The 25,179-nt window shown below is 47.1% G+C and overlaps 1 protein-coding gene across 2 annotated transcripts in view; it reads right to left on the reverse strand.

The window, feature by feature from the left end:
- RHCG (Rh family C glycoprotein) overlaps positions 1–8,986 on the reverse strand; it is a 25,174-nt gene extending 16,188 nt beyond the window's left edge. For both annotated transcript variants that reach the window (XM_054450379.2, XM_054450378.2), the window contains exon 1: positions 8,339–8,986. In XM_054450379.2, coding sequence (XP_054306354.1) covers positions 8,339–8,522 — 184 coding nt within the window. In that variant the 5' untranslated portion in view covers positions 8,523–8,986. The remainder of the gene's footprint in view (positions 1–8,338) is intronic.
- Positions 8,987–25,179: the final 16,193 nt, after the last annotated feature.

Below are 25,179 nucleotides of genomic sequence, written 5' to 3' on the forward strand. Positions count from 1 at the left end.
GCGCTTATGTTGCATGGTTCTCAACTCCAAGAAAATAACAGAAGACAAAGAGCTTTGAGAAGCACAGAGAATTGCAGAAGCATAACACACTAATAGGAACCGCAGATGTCACAGGACACAGGGGCCAGATGGAAGGGCTCCCACTGGCCAAATCTGGGACAATTTGAGCACCAAAGTAATTATGTGTTATAATGAATTAAAACCATTAAAAAAGGAACTCATGAGATCATACTGATAATCAGTTGGTAAACAAATAAATGAGGTAGCAGATAGGGCTCTTGCCTACAGTGGAATGCTGAGGCTACACTGTTAAATATGGAAAAAGTGCTAGAGTTGGAAAATCATCATTTTCATGGTAAAGATTCAATCAGTGGATGCTAAATGCAGGGGGAAATTTTGAGTATGCACAGGACATTTGCATTGTCTTAAAAGGTTTCCTTATAGACTGCTTATTAGTTGCAGGGGAAGAAAATAACAGTAATTATACTGGGCAACATATTGACTGGATGATCAAAATTAATATCACTCATGCCTCCACAAGTGATACCCTGAAAAGGACCTATCCCCTAGGTGGGATTCTAGCTGAGACTGCAGAACCCAATCTAATCATGAGAAAACATCAGACAAACACAAAATGAGGAACACGCTATTAAAAAGGGGAAAGGCTGTATTCTTGAAAAGAGTCATGAAAGACCTTTGAAATGTTCCAGATTAAAAGACATGACAAAAGGTATTAAAGTCAATACCTTACTTTAGACTGGATTCTGTATTTGATGGGGCTGGGAGAATGGGGGGGAGTGCTATAATGGTCATTATTGGGTCCATTGAGAAAATCAGATATAAACAGATTAAGATATTATATTAATCAGATATAAACAGGTGAAGATATTGCATTAATGGAAATTTATGAAGCTGATTACCATGGTTATGAAAGAGAATATCCCTATTCTTAGGAAATATACTGGAATAGTTAAGGGTAGAGGGCCATGATGTATGTGACTGACCCTCAAATGGTTCAGAAAAACAAAGCACACATGTGTATGTGTGCATGTGTGTATGTGCGTGTGCATACGTGTAGAGAAAGAGTGAGCAAATAGCTGAGTCTGAGTTACAGTATACGGTGTTCTTTTATTGTTGTTGTTGTTGAGACATAGTCTCACTTTGTCGCCCTGGCTGGAGTGCAGTGGCGCAATCTCAGCTCACCAAAACCTCTGCCTCCTGGGGTTCAAGCGATCCTCCCACCTCAGCCTCTGCAGCAGCTGGGATTACAGGCATGTGCCACCACACCCAGCTAATTTTTTTTTTTTTTAATTTTTAGTAGAGACAGGGTTTTGCTATGTGGGCCAAGCTGGTCTCAAACTCCAGGCCTCAAGTGATCTGCCCATCTTCGGCTCCCAGAGTGCTGGGATTATAGATGTGAACCACTGCACCCGGCCAGAATGTAGCATTCTTTGTGCTATTTCTGTTTGAGCAACTTTTTGTAAATTTGGAATTATTTCCAAGTAAAATGTCAAAAGGAAAAGAGACTTCAGGGCCCTGACGGGCCTGTCCCAGCCCCACCCACCTGTCTCCCAGGGGATTCCTACTCCCTCACCCACCTGCCTCCCAGGGGATCTCTACCTCCCCACATCTTCACCTCCCCCAGTGCTCCAGCTACTCTGGCCTCCCTTCTGCTTCTCAGCCCCACACTCTAGGGTCTTTGCCTGTGGTGTTCCCGCCACTTGGGATGCTGTTCCTGCAGAATGGCCAGCAGATCTCAGCAAATTGTCACCTCATTAGAGAGGCCTTCCTGCCCGCCCATTTAAGATAGCTTCTCTCCCTACGGCACCCTGTTTTCTTTCCTAGGTTCTCTCCCTTATGGCTTCCTTTTTTTCTTTCACGGTTCTTGTTATAATTTGAAGTTACACATTTGTTTGTCTATCCCACTCGGCTAAAAAACTCCAAGAAGGCAGAGCCATGCCTGTTTTGTTCACTGTGGTATTCCCAGCACCTAGGAGAGTGCCAAGGTAGACTCTCAGTTAATAGCTATGGATGAATGAATGATTGTTATTGTCTCAGAAGCACCCAAGTGTGCCAGCTGAGCAGTGGTTCAGGAGCTCAGGTGGGATTTCACAGGAAGGGCTGCAGCCCCCCTCCAGTCCAACTCCTCCCACCAGGAGGGCTGACAGGTTCTGGTGCCCACTGCAGCCTGGCCAACGTTGCAGGAGCAATGCTTACGGCACAGCTGCCTGGACCTCACCTGCCCTCATCTGTTTCCCCTCCAGGCTTCCCTGAGGCCCAGGCCGAGGCCACAGACCCCCTCAGCTAGCAGCTACCTGGAGGAGGCTTAGGGGGCTTGGCATACTGAAGGGCAGGGGCACAAGCCAGTGTGGGAGAGCTGTGGGTCCTGCCCCAGGGTGGTGCTCTGAACTTCCCTCTGAATTTAGCGTTGGTGCTGAGTTTACATGAACAAATACACCTCGGCTTAGGTTTCTCAGTGTGCGCAAATGATTTCATGTATGATCGTGTTGCAGGGTTTATCACATTTCTAACTGTTGTGGAAGAAATTGAGCTGATGTATGTGAAGCACCATAAATGGTATTATGGTTATTCTGGGAAGAACTGATGGGTGACAGACTGGAAGAGAGGTGTGAAAGAGAGGGAGGTGACAAATTCAGATGACAATTCCAGAAGCGGGGAGGGGAGTTGGCAGGACGACAGGATGGCAGTGCTGTTGACAAACACAAGGCAGTGGGAAGAGGTTGCTGTGTGGGAGGGAGGTGCTGGGTCTGGCCTGGCCGTGGTGAATTTCAGATGACCAGGGGGGTGAGGGCTGGGTTGGTGGGCGGGGGTTAGGGGGAGAAATGGAGCCTGGCTGTTGGGGCTTGGAGCTGAGGTCTGAGATTGGGCAGGCCTGCAAATAGAGCTGTGAGTTGCAATGTGGGAATGAAGGGAGAGAGTGACCCAAGCTGAGAACTGGCCGTGCCTTGAAGCTAGCAGAGAAGACGAAGGATGCGCTGGCACGGAGGTAGGAGGAGCCCCTGGGGAAAGACAGCATCACTGCAAGTGGGGTCCTTTCAATGAGAAGGGTGTCAGCTGCCTGGTGGTATAGAGGGGCCATGCTGGCAGGGGCGAAGCTGAAGAGGACCAAGGGAGCTGCTGCTGCAGAGGAAGGTGTGTGTGGTTTCAGGGCTGCCTTGGCCTCTGTGTGGCCTGAGAGCAGGAGCAGGGAGCCCTCACTTCCCTCGTCCATCCTCCCTGCCTGTCCCCTCTCACCCTGCTCTTCTCCCTGCTCTGGTGGGTGCCCTGTCTCTCCTTTTCACCTTGTCTGGGGGTGTCTCTTTTTTTCTCTTCCCTCCGTCAGGAACACAGACACCCACTTCCTTCTCCTTGGGCACCTCCCCCATTTGTCCTCTTGCTTCCCGTCTCTTTATCTGTCAAACTGGTCTTAATTCAGCATCAAAATGTATCCATTTATTAATTTCTGTTTCGTAAAGTTTGATGCTACCTAAAATGATTTTTAGGCTGGGCGCAGTGGCTCGTGACTGTAATCCTAGCACTTTGGGAGACCGAGGTGAGTGGATCACTTGAGGTCAGGAGTTCGAGACCAGCCTGGCCAACATGGGGAAACCCCATCTCTGCTAAAAATACAAAAATTAGCCAGGCATGGTAGTGCATGCCTGTAATCCCAGCTACTCGAGAGGCAGAGGCAGGAGAATCACTTGAACCCGGGAGGCGGAGGTTGCAGTGAGCTGAGATTGCACCACAGCACGCCAGCCTGCGCAACAGAGTAAGACTTTGTCTCAAAAAAATAAAAATAAAAATAAAAGATTTTTAATAGTGACGATTTGAGGGTCCAAACTGTATGGACCTTCAGCAAAGGACAGAACCTCTCAGATCTACAGGTTCTTTGTCAAATGGGAGATAGTAACAGCCCCTGGACAGTGCTCACTGCAGAGCTTTATAGCACACATGTAATGGGATAACCCAATCAAAGCCCTGTGCAAAGGCAGCTGAGGCAGCTGGCTCTTTAGCAATTGCCCCATCATATAAGTTATTATTTCTCTTTTTCTCTTTCAAGACTGACAAGGTTGCATGGGGTTGGCAACTTGCTGAGGGTCAACAGAAGTTGACCCTCAGTCTCCCTCCCCAGCTTTGGTGACACCTGCTGTCCTGCCCAGAACTGGCTTCCTCAACCTGGAGGTCCCTGATGGGGCAGGGCTGGCACTCTGGCCTCCAGAGGACACCAGTACCCAGCTGTTCTCCCTCTCCCCTTACTCCCAGCTCCCAGCCCTATTCTAGCTCCTGCTGCTTCCCTCTGTAGATGAGTCCCCCACCAAGCTGGCTGAGTCTAGGGGAACAAAGTGTCCCACACTAATGCGCCTCTGCAGCCCTCCCCTCTGCTGCATCAGCACAGGAAGGATGGTGCCCTCCAGGGGCTGGGTGCTGCCCCCCTCCCCCTCCCATTCGCAGCCCAGCCTGTTTTCTTTGAGACCTACTGTCCAGTTCCCCAATTCCCCCAAGACGCCATGCCCACCTCTTCCACATCAACACTGCAAAATCTCCTAGGGAGGTGGTGAGTGGCCGCAATGCCACAGAAGACCCTGGAAAGCAGGTAGGCCCTGGGGCAGGGGGGCTTGGCTCTGACCCTGCCTGTGCCACTGGCTGGCTGAGAGCGTCCAGCTCCTCTCGAACCTCCATTATCTCCATCATAAAATGGAAACTATAAATGCCCCACCTGACAGGGCAGGCAAAAAGCATTTTGTGATTGGGAAGTGCACAAAAGGATTTAAATGCTGTAATAGTTCCAACTAATATTCAGGGAGACGTGTCTTCACCATGTTTCTAACAAGGTGCTGATACTTACACACCTTCATGGAAGGAGTACTTACTCCCTTCTGGGGAAGCCCAGTGGCAGCATTTACTGTCCTCTCCCTTTATGCCAGGAGATGAGTGCCCTACCAGTCACCTGTCATCTTGAATCTTCTTAGAGATCCTGTACTTTAAATAACATTTCTAACTTAAGATGGGCACACTGAGGCTCACTGTGGCGAGGTGGTTGGCTCCTCCATGCAGTGATGCACCCGAATGGGATCTGTTTAATTCTAAAGTTCCACTGCCTTCTGCCTGTGGGTAAGCTCGTCCTTTATCAAATGGAGCCTTTTTCAGCCTCATGACACAGTCCTTCCGGTGTTTGAAACCAGAGCTTCCTCCGCCCTGGGTCATCTCCTGAAATGTGTGCCACTCCTCCCTTGGTCTTCCAGGGAGCTTCTGGAGTCCAAGCCCTGGTGGCTCCTCCTTGGGTCAGCCTCCCTGAAGCCACTGCCCTCAGCGGTTCACCCAGACCCTGGAGCACCAGCCCATAGGGAAGCTGCGTGTTCAGCAGCCACAGCCACTGCCCGCATCACGGGCCTCTGAGGGCACTGCCAGGGTGAGTCCCCAGCTGGCTCCATGCCTGCTACCTGCTGCAGAGCCCATGCCTGGGGAGCTACCCTCGGGCCAAGCCAACTGGAGCTGGACTCCTCTGGAAACTGGAGATGCCCAGCAGGCTTCACTAATCCCCTGAGTAAAAACAAGGCCTGCACAGCTGCTGATGGCCTGGATCCAGGAACAGGGAAGGCACCTCGGAGCCTGCCCTTACCCCAATCCCCTAGGAATCACCTCACTGCCCAGGAACCCAGGCTTGGGGACTCACATGGGCCAGGAAGCCTTGTGCCCTCTAACTCCTAACCACAGCCACAGTGAGTGGAGCAGGGGAAAGGGGGAAGGTTGAGACTAGGAAGGAGAGTGGGCCAGGAGTGTGGGCTCAGACCCCAGGGCTGCTCCTCTCTTTCCCTGGTTTCCCACCTGAGTGACCTTTGCAAGACACTTCTCCTCTCTGGCCTTAGTTTCCTCATCTATAGAATGGGGGTCGTCACAGCGCCTCCCTCACAGGTGGTGGTGATGATTAAAGGAGAGAATGCACACGCGGTTGGAGGGATGGCCACTACTTCTTGCCAATATTCTTTCCCTATACCCCTCTCCTCTGTTGCTTCCTGCTCCAGTGGCCAAGAGCTCTCCAGGAGAACTAGCAGGGGAAACTCAAGGTCCTCCTTGATGCTGGCGCTCTTCCCCTGTTAGCATCCTTACCCCATCCCTTTCAGAAACCCTACTCTTGGGCCACACAGAACCACTCCCCCTCCTCGCAACACCACCCCCTTTTAGTGGTCCCCTTGGCTGCTTGGCTTCTCCCCTCCTCAGCATCCACCACTTGCCAAGAAGCCATCACTGATCCCTTCTGCTCAGAGCACTAGGTCCCACTGAGGCCCTGGGTGCCACGGTGCCCCTCTCTGCTTCCAAAAAGTCTGGGGACAGAGACCCAGGATATTCAACTTATTTATCCAGAGTGACCATAGCCCTGGTTTGCTGGGAGAGTCATGGCTTATCCACGGGTCTCAGCAAATTACTACCAGCACCACCTTCACTCTCAGAGGTGTCCTCTGATGATGATAAATTGTATGATCACACTACAGATAAGCGCTTGTTGCATGAACACGTGAAGCTGGGGTGTGAAAGGTGGGTGGGTGAGTGTGGTGGGAGGAGGATAAGAGCTGGGGAGATGTAAGGACTGTACCTCCCCACTGGTGAGGTTCTGCAGCTCCTATTACAGGGTCTCTCTTTTTTTTTGAAAGGGAGAGAGAGAGAGATTCACTCTGTCTCCTACGCTGGAGTGCAGTGGTGCTGTCATAGTTCACTGTAGCTTCAAACTCCCAAGCTCAAGCGATCCTCCCACCTCGGCCTCCCAAAGTGTGCTGGGATTACAGGTATGAGCCATCGCACCCAGCCTATTTAAGGTCTTGAGGTCCTCCACTCTCCACACACACTGAGGACCTGTGAATGTCCATGGGAGGCCTTGCCCCTTATGCTCTGGGGTCAAGAGCGGGAGGGAGGGAGAAGAACAGGCAAAGGAGGGTCTCAAGGTTGCCTGCCTCACTGTTTGCTGGGAAGTCCCCCCCTGAGGAGAGGAAAGGTGGACAATGTGAACAGTGGATTTGGAGCCTGAATCCTAAGGCTGCAGCTGTCTAAGACATCTTTTTAAAAACAGCCCTAAATGGAGCCCAGGACAAACTGTGGTCTCCCCAGGTGCACCCCTTGTCTGTTACTTCCCTTCTAGGCACCATGTAACTACTAATGCAGCCCATGATAGCCCTAACTTTTTGGCAGCCACTTACTATGGCTGGCTCCCACCAAGCCTGCAGCCCCCCAAACGCAGTCTTTTTTCATGCAGGCTGCCATTCTGAAAGTGTGCAGTTGTTTTCTTGGAGATAGAGAATCCCCTGTTACCGAGAATGTCTAAGGTGTGGAGGGAATATCCGTTGATATAGGCGGCTGCTGGAGAGGGGCTTTAGGGTCCCTTTCAAAGCCAGCAGTCAATGACTACATGAACACCACCGGCTAGAATAATTGTCATTGGCTGATGGCGGATGGAGTGGAAAATCAGAAAGTACAAGGGCATTCTGATTTTGGGAAGAGCCCCGGGTTGGGAGTCCAGAGGTCGGGCAGCTCAGAGTGACCTTGGGCTAGCTCTCCCTGCTCCTGAGTCCTGGGGCACCTGTGTTTGGTGCTGTTGTAGCAATTGCTCCATTATGAAGAGAGGATCCCACCCCAACTCTGTGCCAGAGCTTTACATGCACTGCCTCGCCACAGCCTCACCCCAACCCCTGTGAGGGAGGTCCTATCATTATCTTCATTCTGTAGATGAGGAAATTGAAGCTTAGGAAGGTTGGCATTTGCCTGAGGACACCCACCTGGTTTATGGCAAGAGCCACGAGATCACGAGAGAAAGGGAGGTATGTGATTGTAGGGTCATGCTCTTAACCACAGCACCGCTGACACCAGAAGATTCAGGGGCGCTTGTTTTCCCTCTCCAAGCTAAAAGGGGGTGGGTGTCCTGGCCTCCTGGTCCACCAGTGGTCCTACAACACCTCTGCCCGCAGCAGGGCTGGCGCTTATTTGGAGTAAGCGCTCCTCTGGACAAGGGAGCCAGGTCATCCACTGGTTGGTAATGGGGCGAGAGGACTCGGATCTTTTTAGGATACCAAGCAGGGCTCTCTGACAGGGATGTTGGGGGGCTCTGACGGCTGGGAGGGCGGTCAAATAAAAACCTCATCCCGGTGTTTTCCCTACTAGTTTTTCACGGGGAAGAGGAGTTTGTGCACATCTGACAATTTCCCACAAATGCCCTGCAGAGGCCGGCGAGATGCGGAGTCCGCGGCTGCAGGGCAGATCCCCTCCTCTGCCCCGCTCTGGGCCGAGCCCTTGGCCAGGTGGGGACCGGCGCGGATATGCCTCCGCTGGGCCTGCAGGCGGCGGGACTTACTTGGGTAGCGATAGTAGAATTCGTTCTCCACGTCGCTCAAGTTCTTGTGCTTCGTCTGTGACCACCAGTGGGCGTCGGCGTCGAAGTCGTAGCGCACGAACACCCCAAAGAGAATCACCATAACCACCTCCAGGAGCAGGCAGGTGAGCGGCAGCCGCCAGCGGAGGTTGGTGTTCCAGGCCATGCTGCAGGGGTGCCGGGCCGGGCGGGCAGCGGGCGGTTCGGACGCTCGGAGGCCGGCGGGGCTTTTGAGACCCGGGCAGGGGGGCGGGGCGGCCACGTGGGGCGCGGAGCAGCTGACTCGGGCACCGCCCGCGAGCTAGCCCAACTGGCGGGGGCCCAACCCAAGCCGAGGGCCCCAAAAGATTCCCCGCGTCGGGCTGGGGGACAGCGGCAGGAGCAGAGGCTGATAAGGCAGTGGGCAGGAGGATCAGGGTGCCCCAACTTCTGTGTGTCCCGTTGATACTGGGGCCTTTCTCCTTTTGTTCTGCTGAACAGAGAAACAGGGGGATCATTGGCCTCCCAACGAGATCAGAAGGAATTCCCAGACCTAAGTCATCATCATCATCATCATCATCATCATCATCATCATCATCATCATCATCTGCATCATCATCTGTCCTTTCTTTTTCTGATTATGAAATTCACACAGGGCACATGAAAAACAAGGAATGTTTGGGACACTGTCACACAACAGAGCGGCCTGGGGAGACATCTGTGATCTGCTACCCCAGACTTGACCCTGGAACAGAAAAAGGATGTTAATGGGAAAACTGGTAAAATCCAAATAAAGCCTGAAAATTAGTTAATAGTGACGTTCCCATGTTGTTTTCTTAGTTGGGACAAATGTCATGGTTATGTAAAATGTTAACAGGAGGTAAGGGCTATATGGGGACTGTCTTTGCCACTTTTCTGTAAATCTAAAATTATTCCAAAATACAAGGGTTTTAAGAAAAAAAAAAACCCGTATAAAGGATTGTAAGAACAATTTAAGAGTTTTTCACAAGTTCATTGATCTATAATCAGAAACTGTCTTTTGGTTAAGATCTGTGATCTTGACATGAGTTAACCATAATATTTAGGTAAAATCTATGCTTAGCCTGTATATTGTCAAAATAAATTTGATTTTCTAATTTTTCTTTAAAAATACGGAGATAATTGTAGAGATTTGGAAAATACAGAAAAACACAAAGAAGAAAGTAAAAATCACTCATAATCCCACCACCCAGAGGCAATACTAATATTTTGGTGTATGTACTCTAGTCTTTTTCTAGCTCATTGAAGAGGGGCTGGAGGGGAGGAGGGGGAGTGTTTCAAACGATCATACTAATTTATAGCCTTTTAAACTCCTTTCATATTTTGTAAACACCTTCCCATATTATACTTCTACAACTTTTTTTTTCTTTTTCTTTCTTTTTTTTTTTTTTGAGATAGGGTCTTGCTCTGATGCCCAGGCTGGAGGGCAGTGGCTTGATCATGGTTCACTGCAGTCTTGAACTCCTGGGCTCAAGGGATCCTCCCACTTCAGCCTCCCAAGTAGCTGAAACCACAGCCGTGTGCCACCAGGCCCAGCTAATTTTTTTTTTTTTTTTTTTTTTTTTTTGAGACAGAATCTCGCTCTGTCGCCCAGGCTGGAGTGCAATGGTGTGATCTCGGCTCACTGCAAGCTCCGCCTCCCGGGTTCACGCCATTCTCTGGCCTCAGCCTCCTGAGTAGCTGGGACTACAGGCACCCGCCACCACGCCCGGCTAATTTTTTTTTTTTTTTTTGTAGAGATAGGGTCTCCCTATCTTGCCCAGGGTGGTCTTGAACTTCTGGGCTCAAGTGATCCTCCCACCTCAGCCTCTCAAAATGCTGGGATTACAGGCATGAGCCACCACACCCAGCCTGCCACAACATCACTTTTATAGCAGGATATACTATGCTTTATCTAGACAATCCCTAGGGTTAGGTGACGAGCGATGAGGTCATTTTTTATTTGTTTAGTATTACAAATCATGCTGTCACGAACATCCAGATATGTAAGTCTTTGCACAACTTGCTGTGAATTCCTGGAGGCAGAGCTCTTTTAACACATATCTCTAGATGTTCCCCTAGAAAGATTTTACCAGACAAAGCGTGCACCCTGTAAGCCAGTGGTCAGTGACTTTTCCCATGCACTCTTGCCAATGCTGGCTTTAAAAAATCTTGCCAGTTGAAATCCCAGATTTGTAAAGCCACTAATGCCATGCATAACATCTGAGGCTAAGCACCTAATCAGGGTGCTTGGAACTTGAGTGTGGCCATACTGTGCCAGCATGGGGTACCAAGGTATCCCCACTCCCTTGGCAAAGAAGCAGCCAGACACTGCATGAGCAATACCAGCAATAGGGACCATTTATTAAGTGCCTGCGGTTGCCGGATCCTTTTGATATATATTTAAATTCTCAACTAAACACTTGCGAAGTGGACATTGTAGGTACATCCTACAGTTGAAAAACCTGAGTTCTCAGATTGGCTAAGGAACTTGCTGGAGATTCAAACCCCGGGCTGTCTGATTTCAAAGGCTGTAGTCTTTATACTGTGCCATTCTGCTTGTCCCCTCTGGAAGGAGCTAGAAGGAGGGTTTGACTTCATGCATGTGGATTCACTGCTGGGGAGAAAAACATCTAAGTACACGGCAATGGGAGTAAGTCGAGGGAGGGAGACAAGGGCTGGGATGGGGGAGGCTGCTGCAAGTAGATTCATGAGTGTCTAGGTTCCCCACAGGAGCGGTGGCATTATGGGATAGAGGGCAGTGGGTGGCGTGGTCCCTGAAGCCTGGGCTGGGAGAGGGCAGTTGGAAGACCTGCTCACCAGGCTGGCCTGCTTAAAGGATAGGGAAGCTGGGGTGCCTTGCTCATTGTAAGAACTGCCCTCCCATCCAGACCTCCTCCAGAGTTCTCTAGCACACCTGTGGTGCTGGAACCCGGGACCCCCTTGGGGGACTCCTTGATGGGGCAGGGCACAGGATCCAGGAGAGAGATGCTGACTCACGAGCCCTGCAGAGGCTCAGTGGGACAGACCTGGAGCCACAGCCAAGCACAGTCACTACCCACAGCCAGCACAAGAAGGCCGTTTGCCCTTGACCTTCATATTTGGTAGACTAAAGGTACAAATGATGGGCTTCAGACTACCAAGGGGATACAAGGTTCAAGGGAGACACTGCTATCAGATGGTTTTTTTCTTGGGTTACATTTCTGGGCCACTCAACTAATATATGTCATCATGAATTAACATCCAAAAACAAATCCCGGCCGGGCACAGTGGCTCACGCCTGTAATCCCAGCACTTTGGGAGGCTGAGGCGGGTGAATCATTTGAGGTCAGGAGTTCGAGACCAGCCTGGCCCACATGGTGAAACCCCGTCTCTACTAAAAATACAAAAATTAGCTGGGTGTGATGGCGGGCGCCTGTAATCCAGCTGCTTGGGAGGCTGAGACAGAAGAATCTCTTGAACCCGGGAGGTGGAGGTTGCAGTGAACTCCAGCCTGGGCAACAGAGCAAGACTTCATCTCGACAAAAAAAAAATAATTTGTTTATAGTATATCAACATACATAGTATTTAACCCTTTATGGTATTTCTCCCTTTGTTTTATTCCAGGAAGCTGCTAGGTCTCTCTTGACCTCAGTGAGCCCCAGCAATCACCAACCAAGGAAGGAGCTCAGGGAGCCTCTTCCAGTCCAGAAGTCTTCTCTTCATCCCTTTCTCTGCGGCAAGACCAACTGTCAGAGCCTCCACAGCCTGAGGGCCTGGGTGGTGTGACCCCCCCTGCAGAATAGGGGGAGCAGAGGGAAAGCTAGGCATTGACGTCCCTGGTTTCACTTCTGCTTCTTGAGTAGTTGTGTGACCCTGGGCAAATTGTCAACATCTCTGAGTCTCTACTCTCTCATCTGTAAAATCGAGACAGTTATCTCCCCCCGGGTCTTGGTGAGACTTATTCTGAGTAGCTGGGACTACAGGTCTGTGCCACCATGCCCATCTAATGTTTTTTTGTATTTTTTTTTTGTAGGGGTGGAGTTTTGCTATATTGCCCAGGCTGCTCTTGAACTTCCGGGCTTAAGTGATCCTCCCACCTCGGCCTCCCCAAGTGCTGGGATTACAGGCGTGAGCCACTGCACCCAGCTGGTGAGACTTAATTCTGAGATACAGCATGGCGAAGAGCCCAGCACAGTGCCTGGCATGTGACATGCCCTCAGTTCCTGTTCATTTTTTTCCTAGTGCCTGGAACAATTAAAAAGCACGTGCCACTTGAGATTCTCCAGAGAAAGATAGGTAATCAAGGTTGAAGAATTGAGGCAGGGAAGTGTGGGATGGTGGAAGGTGTCCTGGCCTGGTCTGGGTCCAGTTTCTGTCTCCCTCTGCTGGTGATCTCAGGCAAATTCTTAGCCTCTCTAGGCTTGCGTCCTCACCTGTGAAATGAACAGTGTGAATGGGTCATTTCCAAAGCTGCTTGTAGTTGCAAGGTGCCCCCCAGCCCAGAGGAGCTAGCCCCTCTGTTGCTTTTCCCCACTCACATGCAGCCTTCTCTCTGGTTGGACAAGCTAAGTGCATTGCTTCACAGCCTCTTGCAGCCCTGCCAGGACCTAAGTCACCCAGGAAAGGCCTCACCCTTGATCCTGGAGTGACCTCAACCACATTCACAGTGTCTCATCCTGTGTGGGGTTTGCAGGCTGCCCTCTCCGCCTTCCTCCGCCTCTCCTCCCAGCGTGCCCTCTTCCTCCTTTCCACATTCTCCTCTCTTCCCCACACCCAGCATCCTCCCAGCCACATCGATCATGGCACCTGTCCCCTGTGTGAGGTCCTACCACCCTGAGACAGTGGGGCCCTCTCCTAGTGCCCCCTGCATAATATTTGAGAAGATGAGACCACAGACAGCAGCAGCAACTGCTGACACCAGCTCTGCAGGCTCTACAGCCCCAGTTACTGGAGGTCCAAGTTGAAAGCTGGGCTAGGACAGAGAGCTTTTGGGATGAGGTGGGTGGGGAGCACACCACCCTCTGAAGTCATTCATTCCCGAGAGGGTCCATGAACTCTGTTAAGACATGGGTAACATCTTATTTATAAATCTGTCCCCTGCTCACAGTACAGTGTGAGGCACAGAAGAGGCACTTGGAGAGTGTTCTGGAAGGATGGAGGAAGGAATGAATAATATTCTTTGAGCACCTAGTATGTGCCAGGCACTGTTCTAGGTGCTGAGACATGGCAGTGAACAAATGAAGCAACAATCCCAGTCGTGGTGGAGCTGGCATTCTAGGAATGGTGGGGAAGGTTGGCAAACAACCTGGTAGTATGTACCTTACTTATCTACTGTGTTTAACAATAGATAGGTAAAGCAGACAGCATGTGTGAGGGTGACACATGCTGTGTGGAGCGGAGGGGAGGAAAGCAGGAGAGAGGAAGCCAGGAGTACAATGTACACTGAGCGGCCAAGGAAGGCCCCATGGAGGGAGGCAGGGAAAATCAGTTCATCTGCTGGTGCCCTAGTCCCAGCCCGCAGCATTTTGATGTGACTGCCCTTTTTTTCTTTTTTTCTTTTCTTTTCTCTTCTCTTCTCTTCTCTTCTCTTCTCTTCTCTTCTCTTTTCTTCTCTTTTTTCTTTGCTTTGCTTTGCTTTTCTGAGACTCAGTCTCACTCTGTTGCCCAGGCTGGAATACAGTGGCATGATCTTGGCTCACTGCAATCTCCACCTCCCGGGTTCAAGCAATTATTCCACCTCAGCCTCCCGACTAACTGGGACTACAGGCACCCGCCACCATGCCCAGCTAATTTTTGTATTTGTGTAGAGACGGGGTTTCACCATGTTGGCCAGGCTGGTCTTGAACTCCTGACCTCAGGTGATCCGCCGGCCTCAGCCTCCCAAAGTGCTGGGATTACAGGCGTGAGCCACCACGCCCAGCTGTGACTGCCCTTTTCTGAACACCCCAGGCAGCTGTCCCCTTCCTCAACTGCCCTTGGTATTAGTAAGGGCCAAGCTCTCAGTTTCTCCCCTGGGTGGCCGGCAGTTTTATTTCTGGTGCTCCTGGGAGAAAAAATGGCCTCTATTCCAGAAGCCTAGGAAAAATGTCCCCTCCCAGAACGTTCTGTCTCCAGCTCACATAAGGCATGGCCAGCAGCCTGCCCGCCCACCTCAGGCAAGGCCCAGCTGCTCTGCGGAGTGTCTGTCCTTGTGGGTAAAGGGGGCTGGGGCTAGAGGGGCTTGATGAGATGGCGGGAGGGTGGAGGTCTCTCTCCCCACTCTCTCCTATCCCAACCTCCACGTCATGCATTCATGCACTGTTTCTTCCTAGCGCTTCTCGTGTCTGTATATGATGTCTTCCTACATTAGAACATCAGAAACCAAGGGCAAGGACACCTAGAAGAGATCCTAGCTTGCGGTTGTTGCCCATTAATTATTTTTCCAATGGAATGAATGGATGAATGGATTCTTTCAATTTATTCAGTTATTTAAAACATGTACGGAGCACCCACTGCACACAGCTCCATATCAGGCCCAAATAACTGTATAAGCATGCCCCCCAGATTTGCACTATAGAAAAGGAGGTACAAGTTTGCCCCAGTGGTTAAAGCAGAATGAGCACTTTCCTGTGTACCTGAGGAGAGCTTGATGGGCCCTGGGGTGATCAGGGTGGACTTCATGGAAGAGGTGGACTTTGATCTAGGATTTGCAGGGCAGATAATAGGTAGACCTTCACCCTTTGCCCTTTGGCTTTTCTTGTCTCATGTATGCCCTACCACATGATTCCAGGCTACCTCCCTCTCCCCACCCCAGCTTGGTACTTCAGATGACAACCAAGAGGTGGAATTTTTGCCTTGTCCTCTGAGATGGGGGTTTAAGAAACCTGCTGCTCAAGTCTATCAGGCCAGGCAGGGGTTTTCCTAAGGAACCAGCCTCTTCCTCCTAAAATGTGTGTGCCTTGACAAGCAGGGATGACTGGCAGCTGGGACACGATGGTTCTTTCCCCAGCCAGGGAGAGGCAGGGTGTGGTAGCCACGTTGGCAGGCAGGGAGATGGATTTCGAGGCGAAGGTGGTTCAGGCTGCCTTTCTTCCAGGTGAGGTGGAGTCTCCCCTGCTCTGGTGTGGCTGTGTTGAGGGCGTGGTGCTGGGACTGTCCCTGCTATCACTCTTCTTTCTACTCATCCCTCTTGATAGATGACTGTTCGCATCCTTGACATCTCTGGCCTTGGCCCCACACGCAGCCCGAGGCTGTGGCAAGACACTAGGCCAGGACTCAGAAGTTCTTGGGGCTGGTCCCAGTTTCACAAATTTTGTCAGATCACACCCCCTGTGTGGGCCTGATTTCCTTGATTTGCAAATGGGTGCCTCCGTGTCTGCACTGCTCAGCTCTCGTTTTGCTGTGATGCTCAAAGACCATGAAGGTTGGTGCTTAGCACAGTGACCCAGAGGCTCTAGGAGGCCCGGGCTCCAGTCCCAGCCCTGCCACTTCCTAGCTGGAGGACCTTGGGCAAGCTGCTTAACTTCTCTGTGCCTTGGTTTCCCCATCCATACAGAGGGTGACAGGAGTACCTGGGATGACCTTAATGCATAATGATGCTTTTAACCCCGAGACTGGTAGCATGTACTTGATGAAGTGGCAGCTTTTACCATTTGCCACTAGAAATGAATGGGGGCTGGGCACAATGGCTCAGGCCTGCAATCTCAGCACTTTGGGAGGCTGAGGCAGGAGGATTGCTTGAGCCCAGGAGTTCGAGACCAGCCTAGGCAATATGGTGAAACCTCATCTCAAAAAAAAAGAAAAAAAGAAAAAGAAAAAGAAAAGAAAAGGAAGCAATAGGAAAGTCTTTTGTAAACTGAAAAATGTCACAAATATAATTGGTGCTGCTTCTATGATGGTGGGTAATGGCATTCCCCTCTGCTGCTCTCTGAAAAGTCTGCAAAGGCAGGGCCCAGGAGAGGGGGTCCCACGCCCTCCCTGGAGTTGGGAGCAGAGATTAGGGTTGGGGGAAGGGGCTAGGGGCCCCGGGAAGCAGCTCTGGACATGCCTCCATCATCTCTAGTCCCTCAAAGCCACAGACAGGGCTGCCTCCCCGTACTCATGGGAGATCTTCAGTGTAGGTGGCTTGCGGAGGGAGGGGAAAGGGTGTAGGTCTCTCTGCAAAACTCTTTTCCATGACAACTTATGGGATCAAAAATAAGAACAGCAATAGTGGGGAACTGGACATCAAGTGCTGCTCCCTAATGGGCTGCTCCAAGAAGGACACAATCCCAAATGTGCTATTCCTGCCAAAAATGCATACCCTGAATTTAATCATGCAGAAGCAGCAGACAAACTCAAATTGAGGGATATTCTGCAAAACAACTGGTCTGGAGTCTTAAAAAGAAATGTAGGTGTGATGGATGTCAAAAAACAAAACAAACAAACAAACAAAAAAACAAGGAGGGCAAAGATTATAGGCTAAAGAGACGTGACAAACCCATAAAATGCTTTGATTGATTCTTGATTGGCTCCTGGATCAAAACAAAATCTTAAAAAAAAACGCTATTGGAACAACTGAGGAAAATGAACTAGGAATGGTATATTAACTAATGGGATTTATTAATGCAAAGTTTTTTAAGGGTTATCATTGTATTGTTTTTATATGGGAGGATGCTCTTTTTCCTAGGAGATGCCTGGTTTCGAGGTAAAATGTCATATGTCTCCAAAACACACAAACATATATACTGAGAGAAAGAAACAAAAGTGGTGAATCCAGGTGAAGGGTATATGCATGTTCATTGTGCTATTCTTGCAACTTCTCTGTTGGTTTGATAATATGTAAAACAAAAAGTTGGGAGAAAAGCCATTGTAGTGCTATCAACCGGAGTCTCTGATATCTACTAGAAAATATCAGCCTATCCAAGGCCAGGAGCAGAAGCCAAAGTCAGAGACCCAAGGGGAGTCCCACACACCCTCTACCTAATTACAGTTCAAACCCTGTGGGGCTTTCTGTGTTTTGTACAGCATAGGGTGAGCACATACCAGGCGCTCAGCACGTACCCCATCCCTGGCACTGTAAAGGCACTGAGATATCAAGATGTGACTTCTGTTCTTTCAGTGCACATGGTTCAAGGGAGGGTCTTCACTCACTTCTTCATGCTACTGCAGAGTATGTTGTCCATACAGCAGTCCAAAGACTCACAGATAAACCTCAGGATTCCCGGGGGAAGATGGAAACAGATTAGTAACAGCAGCAGCGTCTATGAACTGGGTGCTCCTAGGAGTCAAACATGAAGCTAAGCCTTGTCTTGGTCTGCCCATCACCATGTGTCCTTTTCATGACAGCTGACCATGCAGGAAGGGATTTTTTTTTTTACAAGGTAGAAACTCTGGCTCAGAGAGGTCAGATCACTTGTCTAAAAGTCACCCAGCTACAGGGTGGCAGATCTGAAGAAGAAAGTAGCATGATCTCAGCCGTGAAGAGGTTTAACAAGTTGGCTTAGTGGAGAAGGGCATGCCAGGAGCAGCTTGAGGGAAGATGTGGAGGAAAGAAGGTGAGGGCAGGGTTCCTCAACTTCAGCGCCAATGACATTTGGGGCCTGATCAGTCTCTGTTGTGGGGGCTGTCCTGTGCGTTAGCAGCACCCCTGGCCTCTACCCACTGGATGCGAGTGGTCAGGAGTATGACCACTCCCTCATTGTGACAACAAAAAAGGTATTCAGATATTACCAGATGTCTCCTGGGAGATAAAACTGCCCCAGTTGAGAACCACTGGGGTATGGCATCTACACTTTGCCCTAAGCTGAAGGGAATCTCTTGGCACAGCCTTGCTCTTGGCTGGAGGACTGTATCTGTGCCCCTGAGGGTGGGCAGGTGGACAGGGCCAGGTAAGCTCTGCATTATCTCTGTAGGACCTCCCACAGGGCAGGGCCTCAGGTGCTGGCTGCAGCTCCTCCACCACCACTGTCTCACTTCCATTTCTGCCTTGGCTGCTATGATGGTTAATTTTATGGGTCAACTTGACTGGGCATGGGGTGCCCAGACATTTGGTCAAACACTATTCTTTCTGGGTGCGTCTATGAGGGTGTTTGTGGATGAGATCATCATTTCAGTAAAGCAGATTCCCTCAAATGTGGGTGGGCCTCATCTAATCAGCTGAGGGTCTGAATGGAATGAAGAGGTTGACCCTCACTCCGAAGGAGAAGGGAACTCCTTCTGTCAACTGCCTTCCAGCTGTGGTATCAGTGCTTTTCCTGCTTTCAGACTTGAACTTTAACATTGGCTCTTCCTTGGTCTCTAGCCTGCTGACATTCAGACTAGAACTTCACTATCAGCTCTCCTGGGTCTCCAGCTTGCTGACTGCAGATCTCGGGACTTGGCAGCCTCCATAATCATGTAAGCCAATTCCTTATAAGAATTTTCTCTCTCCTTCTCTCTCTCTCTCTCTACACACACACACACACACACACACACACACACACACACACACACACAGTTGACCCATGAACAACACAGGTTTGAGCTGCATGGATTCACTTATACGCAAATTTTTCTCAATAAAAAGTGCACTGGCCAGGTGCAGTGGCTCACACCTGTAATCCCAACACTTTGGGAAGCTGAGGCAGGTGGATCACGAGGTCAGGAGATTGAAACAAACCTGGCCGACATGGTGAAACCCTGTCTCTACTGAAAATACAAAAATTATTCGGGTGCGGTGGTTGGTGCCTGTAATCCCAGCTACTCAGGAGGCTGAGGTAGGAGAATTGCTTGAACCCGGGAGGTGGAGGTTGCAGTGAGCCAAGATCATGCCATTGCACTCCAGCCTGGTTGATAGAGCGAGACTCTGTCTCAACAAAACAAAACAAAACAACAACAACAAAAATGAACTTAGTGTGCCTGCTTCTCCTGCCTCCCCTTCCACTTCCCCCACCTCTTTCTCCTCTGCCATTTCTGAGACAGCAAGACCAACCCCTCCTCCTCCTCCTCCTCTGCCTACTCAACATGAAGATGAGAATGAAGACCTTTATGATGATCCACTTCCACCTAATGAATACGAAATATATTTCCTCTTTCTTATGATTTTCTTAACATTTTCTTTTCTCTTGTTTACTTTATTGTAAGAATACAATATATCATACATATTACATATGAAATATGTGTTAATTGACTGTTCATGTTATTGAAGGCTTCTGATCTACAGTAGCCTATTAGTAGTTAAGTTTTTGGGGATCAAAAGTTATATGTGAATTTTTGATTGCCTGGGTAGTTGGTGCCCCTAATCCCTGTGTTGTTCAAGGGTCAAATGTTTGTGTATATAGATAAATGTTATATATATTATATATATGATATGATATATGTCAATGTTATATATAATATATAAGATATGATATATATCATATTATATGTTATATATAATATGATATATATCAATATTATATGTTATATATAATATGATATATAAATGTTATATATTATATATAATATGACATATAAATGTTATATACAATATGATATATAAATGTTATATATAATATATCATATTATATATACATAACATGATATATAAATGTTATATATAATATGATATATAACTGTTATATATAATATACCAAATTATATATACATAATATGATATATAAATGTTATATATAATATATAACATGATATATAAATGTTATATATAATATATAACATGATATATAATGTTATATATTATATATAACATGATATATAAAGTTATATATTATATATAACATGATATATAAATGTTATATATAATATATAACATGATATATACAAATGTTATATATAATATATAACATGATATATAAATGTTATATATTATATATAACATGATATATATAAATGTTATATATAATATATAACATGATATATATAAATGTTATATATTATATATAATATGATATATATAAATGTTATATATTATATATGATATATAAATGTCATATATTATATATGATATATATAAATGTTATATATCATATATAATATGACATATATAAATTTTATATATATCATATATAATATGATATATATAAATTTTATATATGTCATATATAATTTATATATATAAATTTTATATATGTCATATATAATATGATATATATAAATGTTATATTATATATAATATGATATATATAAATGTTATATTATATATAATATGATATATATAAATGTTATATTATATATAATATGATATATATAAATGTTATATTATATATAATATGATATATATAAATGTTATATTATATATAATATGATATATATAAATGTTATATTATATATAATATGATATATATAAATGTTATATTATATATAATATGATATATATAAATGTTATATTATATATAATATGATATATAAATGTTATATATAATATGATATATATAAATGTTATATTATATATACAATAGGATATATATAAATGTTAATTTTTATGGGGACACCTGAAACACAGTATATATACATACATATATATATATTTATGCAAAATAAAATCTCACATGTCTAGTTCGTGCACCATGGTCAGACTGGGATTGGGTTAAAGGCCTTCTTTGGAAAGGTGAATGAGATGGGAAAAGAAGACTGGCTTGAGCTTTGACTGCAGAGGCATACTATATATATATAGTATGTTTTGAGTGTCTCCATAAAAACTTATGCTGAAATTTAATTGCCACTGATGGAACTGGGAGGTGGGGCCTTAAAAGGTGATTGGGTCATGAGGGTAGAGCCCTCATGAATGGATTAATGCCATTAACACAGGAGTGAGTTAGTTCTAGGAAGTGCATTAGTTCTCATGAGAGCAGCTCATCATAAAGGTGAGCTCAGCTTGCCCTTGCGGTCTCTTCTGCATGTACTTCTTTGCCCTCTCCCCTTCTGCCATGAAAGCCTTCACCAGATGGTCAAGCAGATGCTGGTGCCATGCCCTTGAACTTCCCACCGCCATCCCCAACCCAGCCACTATACGGGTTGTTAGATATTTTGACCACCTCCTCTTTGCTCACTTCACTATTCAACTCACTGCATCATCAATACATTTATTACAAACCTGTCACAAGCCAGGTCTTATGCTAGGTGCTCCTCTCAACAGGTTATTGACCTGGCAGGGGAGAGAGAGACATTCAAACACCAAGGATTAATATACCATGACAGGTTTGTTTTTTTTTTTTGAGACGGAGTCTTGCTCTTTCGCCCAGGCCGGAGTGCAGTGGCGCTATCTCGGCTCACTGCAAGCTCCGCCTCCTGGGCTCATGCCATTCTCCTGCCTCAGCCTCCCGAGTAGCTGGGACTACAGGCGTCCGCCACCGTGCCCGGCTAATTTTTTTTGTATTTTTAGTAGAGATGGGGTTCCACTGTGTTAGCCAGGATGGTCTCGATCTCCTGACCTCGTGATCCAGCCACCTCGGCCTCCCAAAGTGCTGGGATTACAGGCATGAGCCACTGTGCCCGGCCACCATGACAGGTATAAAGACAGAGGCCTATAAGGGTCCCCTGGCAGTGCCATGGAGGCAGGGCATGGTCGGCTCCACCTGTAGAGGCATCTAAAGGGAGGGTTGCAAGCTGCATCTTGAAGGACGAACAGAAAATTGTGCATGAGGACAAGTAGGAAGGGAATTCCAGGAGGAGGGATCAGCATGTGTAAAGGCATGGAGGTTGTCCATAGAATGTAGAGAGAAAATATTAAAACCTATATTTTACTAATTTTTGGCCTCATACTTTTATATTTTCTGTTTTATAACCATTTAATAATGCACATAACATATTAACAGTGATTCATATGCATGCTTTTTTTAAATATACATATTTTGGGGTATACACTCCCCACAGTTTTTACTAATGCATGATCAAAAATGTTGCCAAGGCTGGTTTGGGACATGCTATGTTTGAAAGGCCTGTGGATGTCCAAGAGGTAACATCTAGGCTTGGGGCTAGATATGGGTCTGGGGGTTGGGGAGACAGCCTTGAGCATTGGGGGTGAGGAAGAGAGAGGGGCTGAGATGGCCGTGAGTACAGAGGAACATGGCAGGGTGGAGTACAGAGCAAGTGGTTTGAGGCCTGGCTGCACTTTGAATCACCCGGGGAGCTTTTAAACTATTCCCTCTAGGCTTTTCTGATTTAATTGGCCTGGGGAGAAGCACAGGCATCATCATCTTTTAAACTTTCCAAGTGATTCCAATTGCAACCGGAGTTGAGAACCACTGCCTTAGACTAGTGGTCTTCAACATTTCCTGTTGTACATCCCCTAAATAAATTTTGGAAAACTGCATACTCTGTTACACAATTTTAAGTTGACATCTAAATTTCATATCATAATTTTAACAGCTGCAAAAAAACATAATTTCCCTCATGTTGTGTATATTTTCTCCAGAACCTCAGAGTTGCATATTTCGTTTGTTTAATTTATGGAAAATGTCTGCCATATAAGCTAATTGGCAAAGCCAGAATTCATTGCCAACCCAGTCAGCCCAATTAGTCTTACTAACCATCAAAAGAAAATCTGAAGTCATTTTCAAACTCAAATAAATGTGTTAATACGCAGCCTCAAGACAAAGCCCGCCCATAACATTTCAATTCTAAATTCTAATTCTAAGCAAAATAGACAGACAACGCACAGAGTCTTGCCACCTGGAATTTGTCCCTTAAATGGAACAAGGTGCTGTTCCCCTCAATGTCTACAGCAGACATTGCTCTCTGTGCTTTGAAGGGGTCTCTCTCTCAGGGGTGTGCATTCTCCAATCACCACTTTGTTTGGGTTCCCAGCGGTTTGCACATGTCTAGTTCAGGCACCATGGTCAGACTGGGATTGGGTTAAAGGCCTTATTTGGAAAGGTGAATGAGATGGGAAAAGAAGACTGGCTTGAGGTTTGACTGCAGAGGCAAATAGATCCACATCAGAAAAGAAGACATAGAGAAGTTGAGGATCTGGAAATCTATACTTTTAAAACTGTCTGTGATGGATCCATGCATATATGGTCACTTGATTTACAACAAAGGAGCTGATGCAATTCTATAGAGAGAAGGATGTTCTTTTCTATGCATAGTCATAGGGGAAAAAAGGAACTCTGACCCCTCCCTCACACCATACACATTAATTCAAGATAAATCATAGACTTCAATGTGAAAAGTAAACCAATAAACCTCCTAGAAGCAAACAGAGTAGGGTGGGGGGCAGTCTCCATGACCAAGCAAAGATCTTTTAAGCTGGACATAAAAGGCACTTACTCTAAATTTTTAAAAATTTTAAGTTAGACTTCATTAAAACAAAACCCTCTTTTAATCAAAAGATTAAGAAGAGGACAAGAGATTTTCCCAATGCATATATCTGACAAAGGACTCATATCCTGAATATATAAAGGTTTCCTACAAATCAGTAAGAAAAAGGCAACCAAACCAACAAACATTGGGGGCAAAAGACTTGAATAAACATTTTACCAAAAAGGGTGCCTAAAGGGCCAGTAAGCACCTGAAAAGGCACTCAACACCATTAGTTGTCAGGGAAATGCAAAATAAAATCTCAATGAGATTCTATGATACGCTCATCAGAATGGCTTAAAATGGTAAAGACGGACAATGCCAAGAGTTGTTGAGGAGGTGGAGGAGATAAAGCTCTCATACATTACTGGTGGGAAAATAAACTGGTAAAAGCCAACATACCCCTATTCTAATTCCCAGCAATTCCACTCCCATGCATTTATCCAGGACATGGCAGGTGCTGTGGTTTACCCAGTGTGCAGGACACAAGGAGGGATGTTGTTGCAGAGAATTTAGGACAGTAATAAAAATGGCCAAGTCAGTTTGCTTTTTACTATCTATTAATGCATAACAAATCACTTCAAAATGCAGTGGCTTTAAACAGCAATAATCTTTTTTAAAAAAATCGGTCATAATTTTTGTGGATTTGGAAGTGTCATGGCTGGGCAGCTCTTGTTTGAGATCTCTCATGTAGTTGCAATCATATGTCATCTGAGTGCTTGATTGGGGCTGGGGGTCTACTTCTAGGGTAGGCACTCACATGGCTGGAAAATGAACGCTAGCTATTGTCCAGGGGCTCAGTATCTTTCCCTATGGAGTTTATATTGTCCAGGGGCTCAGTATCTTTCCCTATGGAGTTTATGGAGGTGCTTGAGTGTCCTCATGGTCTAGTGGCTGGCTTTCCCTGGAACGAGCCATTCAGGAGAGCAAGGTGGAAACTACAATGCCTTCACCTTGGAAGTCATCTGCTGAGATTTCTACTGTAATCCAGTGATCAAGGCCAGCCCTGATTCAACGTGAGAGGGGGCCGAGGAGTGTGTGAATGCCAGAAGCAAGGATCCCTGGGATACATCTTGGAGGCTGGCTACAAAAGATGGTGTGTTATTAAGCCCTGTATCCTTAGCCACTTGCAGAGCCACCATGGGGTGGCTCTGCAGCACTTGCTGGATGAGTACAGAGTAGAATAGAAGGATAGGGCTTGTCCACATGGCTCTCTCCTGTGAAGCAGTGCCATGGCAGGGTGTGCTCACAAGGAAGAGAGGACCCACAGACTACTGCTGGCCACCCTTGCCTGGAGTGTGGTTTGTAGGGGTTGAGGGAGTTGGGGCACAGGCTGCCTTCTACCTCTAAGAACAGAGCAAAGGCCCTGAGAGGGGTCTCTGACTGTCCTGCCTCTGGACCTAACAGCCAGTTAAAGACCAGTGATATGCCCCATGGTGGCTCCCAGTCACCTCCTGTCTGGACTGAATTGATTTCGGCATGAGGGAAGACACCAGAACACACCATGGGCACAAGCCGGTGAAGCTGCATGCATGGGATGAATCAGAAGTTAAAGGTGCAGGGAGAGGGCAAAAGTCACATGGGTGTGCATGTCACAACTTATTTCTCCA

Source organism: Pongo pygmaeus, chromosome 16 (genome assembly GCF_028885625.2).
Source record: "Pongo pygmaeus isolate AG05252 chromosome 16, NHGRI_mPonPyg2-v2.0_pri, whole genome shotgun sequence".
In the NCBI taxonomy this organism is placed as follows: domain Eukaryota; kingdom Metazoa; phylum Chordata; class Mammalia; order Primates; family Hominidae; genus Pongo; species Pongo pygmaeus.